General features: G+C 43.3%; 1 protein-coding gene across 1 annotated transcript; it reads right to left on the bottom strand.

The window, feature by feature from the left end:
- Positions 1 to 6,555: 6,555 nt before the first annotated feature.
- On the bottom strand, positions 6,556 to 6,987 carry LOC136306663 (histone H2A-Bbd type 1-like). Its single transcript, XM_066233098.1, has one exon. It carries the CDS (start codon positions 6,985 to 6,987, stop codon positions 6,556 to 6,558), a length of 432 nt encoding a protein of 143 aa, XP_066089195.1.
- Between the last annotated feature and the right edge of the window lie 254 nt (positions 6,988 to 7,241).

The raw sequence follows: 7,241 nt of genomic DNA, 5'->3' as shown, positions 1-7,241 counted from the left end.
CAGAAGATGGATTGAGATAGATTCTTTGGTTGTCTAAAATTTGGTACGGTGGATTGCAATGCTCGTACAAAAACATACTTTCGTTGTTGCTCATAATAGCAATAGAAATCTCTCCCTTTACCCAAAGCGGTTGGGTACATCTACTTCGCAAGCACAGTGACAGCTAAGCGCTTTTTGTCAACAAGCTCATCAAAGTTAAAAGTGTTTACTATGGGAAACAGAGGAGCAACTCAGGAAGAGTAAACGCAGAAGACTTTAATGGGATATGGACATGTGCTGAGTGAGCCTGAGAAAAGAGCAGAGGAAACAATCACAGATCTTTGTTCAGGAGAGGGAAGGAAGGCGGCAGGGCTGAGGAAGTGGAAGCAGCAATCACTCGGAAAGAGGGTTGTGTGGCTTTGCGATGTCCCGTTAGGAACACTTTTCTAGGAATGATACAGTCCCTTACCAGCGTGCAGTGACAGACCCAAAGTCCTACTTTCTTGGATACTGTAAAGTTAAGATAAATGTGAACTGTAATGTCCCCAAACTCTTTATTTATAATTCTGCACCTGAGTTGTAAATCCAGCTCCTCTGGGTCAAATTATCCCCACTCTACCCCCTTGCTTACTTTCTTTAACCAAGAGTCAGTCGGCCCTGACCGGTTGGCTAGCGGTAGAGCATCGGCCTGGCGTGCGGAGGACCCGGGTTCGATTCCCGGCCAGGGCACACAGGAGACGCGCCCATTTGCTTCTCCACCCCACACCCTCCTTCCTCTCTGTCTCTCTCTTCCCCTCCCGCAGCCAAGGCTCCATTGGAGCAAAGATGGCCCGGGCGCTGGGGATGGCTCCTTGGCCTCTGCCCCAGACGCTAGAGTGGCTCTGGTCTCAGCAGAGCGACGCCCTGGAGGAGCAGAGCATCGCCCCCTGGTGGGCGTGCCGGGTGGATCCCGGTCGGGCGCATGCGGGAGTCGGCCTGTCTCTCCCCGTTTCCAGCTTCAGAAAAATACAAAAAAAAAAAAAAAAAAAGAGTCAGTCGGATGCTTCCTTCTCAATGATACGACTTCGAAGAGCAAAGTTTTTAACTTCTATTATAAGACAAGGTTTCTTATAATAGAGCAAAGTTTTTAACTTCTATTATAAGACAAGGTTTCTTGAGTTAGCTTACAAAAGCAGTTTTTAACACCTTCCCAGTACTATCGTGTACCATCTGACAAAAATCTATTGTGTATGTACTGTGGTCAAAAAGAACTGCAAGTAATAAAAAGAGCTTTGCATGGAATATTATTTGAGCAGATTGTGTTACTTAAGAAATACATTCTGTCTCAATGTCATGCTCTTTGTATCAAGATTAAAGCAATTAGTTACTACCATCAAGAAGAAAATAATACTAAACAGAAAAATTGTTTCTGAGAAAGGCAAGGACATGTTAAGCTGAGTCATTCATTTGTTCATTTAATAAATATTTACCGAGACCCGGTTATGTACCACACATCAACATGAGTAAAACAAACACAAAATTCTTGCTGTCAGTGAACTAACAGTCTTGTAGAGATACAGACATCATCCAGTAAATCCTAATAAGCAAATTAGTCTCAATCATGAGCTTCTTCTAATTGAGATACTCCTTTAAATTCAGACATCACTTGAGCATAGGAAGGACCTGTGTCATGTCCTCCAAATAAAGCTCCAAAGAATGTCAAGACTAAGGTCCCTGAACAAAGGTTTTAGATGATGAGTTTTATAGAGAAGTTTTAACAGGTTGTCACTCAAGGACAGGGGTCCTCAAACTACGGCCCATGGGCCGCATGCGGCCTCCTGAGGCCATTTATCCAGCCCCCACCGCACTTCCAGAAGGGGCACCTCTTTTATTGGTGGTCAGTGAGAGGAGCACATTGACCATCTCATTAGCCAAAAGCAGGCCCATAGTTCCCATTGAAATAGTGGTCAGTTTATTGATTTAAATTTACTTGTTCTTTATTTTAAATATTGTATTTGTTCCCGTTTTGTTTTTTTTTACTTTAAAATAAGATATGTGCAGTGTGCATAGGGATTTGTTCATAGTTGTGTTTTTTTTTTATACTCTGGCCCTTCAAAAGTCTGAGGGACAGTGATCTGGCCCTCTGTGTAAAAAGTTTGGGGACCCCTGCTCAAGAACTTACAGTGGGATAGCAGTAGAGTAGAAGTGGCTATGTAAGTGACAGGTATATATGCCTGATGAAAGCCCTTGTCTACTCTAGGTCACAGAGATAAACATCAGATAACACTCATATCCTGTGACCCTGAGTAGCTGACATAGAGCTGTAGTTAACTGACCCAGAGCTTGAAATAGTGTTTCAGTCACCATGTATTATACAAATGGAGGCCAATGGACCGAGGATGTTTTAGCAGATACAAATGGGGATATGTACTTAAAACCACAAACCACAGGAAGAAATAGTTATTCATTGCAGTGGATGTCAGAGAAGAGAGATGACCCCAGAACAGACCAGTAGCCTCCCCCGCTCCAGAGAGGAAATATACCCCAAAATTACAGAATCTATATATTTTTTAAAGATTTTATTTATTCATTTTAGAGAGAAGAGAGAGAGTAGGGGGGAGGAACAGGAAGCATCAACTCCCATATGTGCCTTGACCAGGTAAGTTTGGAGTTTTGAACTGGTGACTTCAGCGTTCCAGGTTGATGCTTTATCCACTGTACCACTTCAGGTCAGGCAGAATGTATATGTTAAATAACTAAGAAAACATTAAACAATTAAGTGAACCTGAAAACAACTGGTTTAAGTTTCCCGCTCCTGGAGAATGGAGCTTGAGGGAAAGATTTAAGTAAAAGTTATATTAAAGACATATATTATATAGATATATTACAGAAAAACAAGAAATGACATATTGAAATGTATGGCCTATGAAATTTCTACATACCACAAAATGATCAGATTTGTATGGAAAACAAAAATCACCTGATATGCCTGTGAAAAATAGATCAAAGTTAGATTAGGAGTAGATAAGGATAAACTGTATTTTGCCAGTAATAGAATACAGAGGAGAATCCTCTAAGCCAGGGGTCCCAAACTACAGCCCGCGGGCCGCATGCGGCCCCCTGAGGCCATTTATCCAGCCCCCACCGCTCTTCACTTCCGGAAGAGGCACTTCTTTCATTGGTGTTCGGTGAGAGGAGCATAGTTCCCATTGAAATACTGGTCAGTTTGTTGATTTAAATTTACTTATTCTTTATTTTAAATATTGTATTTGTTCTCATTTTGTTTTTTTACTTTAAAATAAGGTATGTGCAGTGTGCATAGGGATTTGTTCATAGTTTTTTTTATAGTCTGGCCCTCCAACAGTCTGAGGGACAGTGAACTGGCCCCCTGTGTAAAAAGTTTGGGGACCCCTGCTCTAAGCCCAGGAAATAAGTTGCCAAAGGCCTGCAAGCAGGAAAGTAAAAGGAAATGGGGGGGAGTGTGAACACATAACTCCGAGTACAGAGCAGTGTGGTGTAATTGGGCACCTGAAACCTGTATAATTATGTTAACTAGTATCACCCAATAAAAAAAAATAAAAAATAAAGAAAGGAAGTAAAATACATACATATGGGATTTTGAGTTACTCCCATGTGGCTAAGAGTAGGCTGTATTTCAAAAACTAGCAGAAATTGAATCTGGAAAGAGAACAATATGAAATGAAGTACCTTGTAGGCTTTGCTTAGATGTTGAACTTTATATTGTAGTCAATGCACAGCCACTTATGCTTTATGAATTCCATAAGAAACTAGCAGATTATATTTTAGAGAGCAGACAGTTGAATGGGTAATCTCATTTGGCATTTTCTCTACCCTATCAGGGACTCACTAATGGCTGATAGTTTTGATAGGGGTAACTCAAGAATTAAAATTTTATCTTGAATAATAGTGGCTTTGTTTGTGGTCAGTGGGCATAATGGTCAGTGCATACAGTGAAAGCTTTAACTCCTAATTGGGATACCTGAAGAGGTCTATACGATTTAACATAATCTGTTGAATGATCCACCTTTATCAGGCCAACATGAGATCTGCTAGTGACTCATCTTTGTGCTCCAGAAGACTGCAGGCAAAGCCTTTGTACTCCAGGGACAGAATGCCCCTTGACTGTGATCCAATTAACTTTGACTATGATTTGATTAACTCTCCTTTGAAATTTCAAAACCTTTACCTACCTTTTTCTTTCTCTTATAAAGAGATTGGCTGAAGACTGGGGGTTGAGACAATTTGGGAATGTAAACCCTATATCCCCAGGTTGCTGGTCACCTGAATAAAGTACCCATAAAGATTCAGATCCCTGCCTTGTCTGGTTTGCTCAATGGTAGAGCATCTGCCTGGCATGTGGAAGCCCGGGGTTTGATTCCTGGCCAGGGCACACAGGAGAAGCGCCCATCTGCTTCTCCACCCTTCCCCGTCTCCTTCCTATTTATCTCTCCTTTCCCCTCCCACAGCCAAGGTTCCATTGGAGCAAAGTTGGCCTGGGTGCTGAGGATGGCTCCATGGCCTCAGCCTCAGGTGCTAGAATGGCTCTGGTTGCAACAGAGCAACTCCCCAGATGGGCAGAGCATCGCCCCCTAGTGGGCTTGCCATGTGGATCCCAGTTGTGTGTATGCAGTAGTCTGTCTCTCTGCCTCCCTGCTTCTCACTTCAGAAAAATAAAAAATAAAAGATTCAATTCCTGTCTCTATTTGTTTGTCTGAATTGGTGACCCGAGAGCACAAATTCCAATAGTTAGGTTTCTGTTTTGGTATTTTTAAAATCAAGAATGGATGTTACTTATCAAAAACTCCCTGCATCTGTAGAAATAATGATATGATTTCCCATTTTCAATTTTTGGTGAATTAGTGATTGATTCTCAAATGTTAAATATATCTTGTATGAGTGAAAAAGGGGCCACATACTAAATCTGACCATCTCAGGGGAGGCCTTCATGGCAGGCCTTACCAACGCAGAGACCTAAAATGACCAAATAGGATGGTCTGAAATTAAAACCTTCTAGCTAAAAGTGAATGGTGGTGGGGAGCCGTGCCCTACATTAGCATCTTCCTTGGCAATGGTCAAGCTTTACCTCAAGTAAGCCTGTTTATTGCCTTTTTCCATCTAAGATAACATACCTTTGGAATGTCAGGGTGATCTCCTTTTCCAGACCCCTCAGGGCACAACCACCGCACCAAGCAGGAGACCCCAGCACCCCGCTGTTATCTTGTTCCCCACCATACTATCTCTATATGCTATAAATGTTAATTATTAACCATTCCACACTCACCAATGTAAAAGTATATGTATATCCGTTTTACTTTTTAAACTGCTCACAAAAAATTAGGGGATCAGGAACATGAAGACTTTCAGCTTTTGTATAGTGCATTTTCACCAATGAAATAAAAGTTGGTTTTGCATCTCATTTGCATAATCAAACAACCTTTTTTTTTTTTTTTTTTTTTTTACAGGACTGGAGGCAGCAAAGGGCAGGTGTGTTGTGTGTGGGGGTGAGTAGTGGCGAAAAAATGACATTGATACCAGAGGGCTTGTTTTCTAAGACACTTAATGCGATGACCTTTTTTTTTTTTTTTTAAACTTAACACAGCACATAAATTTGTTTATAAGACTTATATATATGCTTTTGAGTCCAGCACTTAGGGCAGAATTGAAAGAGAACATACTTGTGTATCTTAAGACATGTATTCAGCCACTGGTAACTCTGTTACTCTATTAGCTATAGGACAGAAAAATAGGTGTTTCATTTGCAATTAAGTATCATAATTGTGTTTATAATGTAATGTCTAGTAATCATTAAGAACTGCTTGAATTGCATGTCTTACACCAGAGGGTAGCTTTTATACATTACTGGTTAATGTACCAGTGTCCACCAAAGAGGACAAGAGATTATATTCTAAAAGGCCATTACAACACTAGTCAATAATCCCTGTCTTAAGTCCTTTTGTTCGGAATGAGGCGGGATAAATAAATGAAATCCACCCGACTAGAAATCCTTCTATGTCCATTACTTTAGGTTTTCCCCACCACTCCTCATTCCTTGTGTAAAGCCCCAGTCCCATTTAGTTCATGACAACGGCCATGCCACCCTCTCTGCCCACGCCCATTGCCAACACCTCCGGTTTTAGATGTTCTCTACCTCAGTCATGGTCTTCAGTCCTACCCCAGTTACCACTGTTATTCAGGGAAGGGGCCGCCAGGCAGCAACCCTGCCCCGCACCCAACCAACCTCCTGGCTTCACAGGACTTGACTTGCTCAGAGCCAATGAGGTGGTCTAACCTCCACAGTCCCAGACAGCTACTCCCACCTGCGCCCCTTCCCACACCGTCACCTTAGGAACCGCTCTCTTGAATCCCTGATTCCGGCATCCCACGCTGACCGCGCCTTCCATCCTCCAACTCCCCTCCCCATAAGGTATATATATCCTCCTGGATGTCGATCTCACACACACTTCCCACTCAAAGTGACAGAAACAGAGGAGTCAGAAGCCCGTTCCCATGTTCAAACACTTTAATGGCAAGTGCTGAAAACGGGAGGCCTCCCTCACCGGTGGGAAGTCTGGGGGACTAGCTGAGGCTGTTGTGGAGGTCTGCAGGCTCTGGGACCCTGGCATCAATTCTTCTTTCTGGGTGGAGGAATCCCGTCATCTCAAGTATCGGTGTCATGCTCAAAAGGCCGCGGAGCTGCTGCGGGTTGTTTTCTACCATTCTCTTCACGTCTTGTGAGGTGATGCGCCCCCTGTGACGGTTGTCAGCCTCCTTGCTCGCCAGCTCCAGAAGGTAGGCCACCAAGTACTCAAGAACGCCAGCGAGGAAAACAGGGGTCAACGAGGACAGGCGCTGGGCATAGTGACCATCTCGCAGGTGGCGGTCCATACGACTCACAGGGAATTGCAGCTCGGCTCTAGCTGTGCGGGAGGTGGCATGCTTCTTATGATGGTGCCGGTATCTTCTTTTCCTAGACCTGATGTTTGGTGCATTTTTCCAGGAGTGGCCCATCTAGGTTGTCCTGATGGTCTGGACTTTCTAGATGCCAGGCCTTACTCCTGCCCACCTATCTCTGTGCTCAAGGCCAGCACTTGGTCAGGGAGCTGCCTTTGTGACAAACTGACATTGTAACATCACTGGTGTCCCCTGGGCCTTGACCAGGATTGGCCTAGAAATGTCCATAATAGGACACTGGTCTCCATGGTAACTTGACCCTCTTACCCGCTTTCTCAAAAGACTCTTTCTAGGTGACTTTAGCATCCAAG

The sequence above is a fragment of the Saccopteryx bilineata genome, chromosome 5 (genome assembly GCF_036850765.1).
Source record: "Saccopteryx bilineata isolate mSacBil1 chromosome 5, mSacBil1_pri_phased_curated, whole genome shotgun sequence".
NCBI classification, from domain to species: Eukaryota; Metazoa; Chordata; class Mammalia; order Chiroptera; family Emballonuridae; genus Saccopteryx; species Saccopteryx bilineata.
The sequence above is the reverse complement of the archived record's forward strand: the minus strand, read 5'-3'. Positions and strand labels throughout refer to the sequence as shown.

Bases quoted from the DNA above. Each gene is read 5' to 3' on its own strand.
- LOC136306663 (XM_066233098.1), bottom strand. From the start codon at position 6,987: ATGGGCCACTCCTGGAAAAATGCACCAAACATCAGGTCTAGGAAAAGA.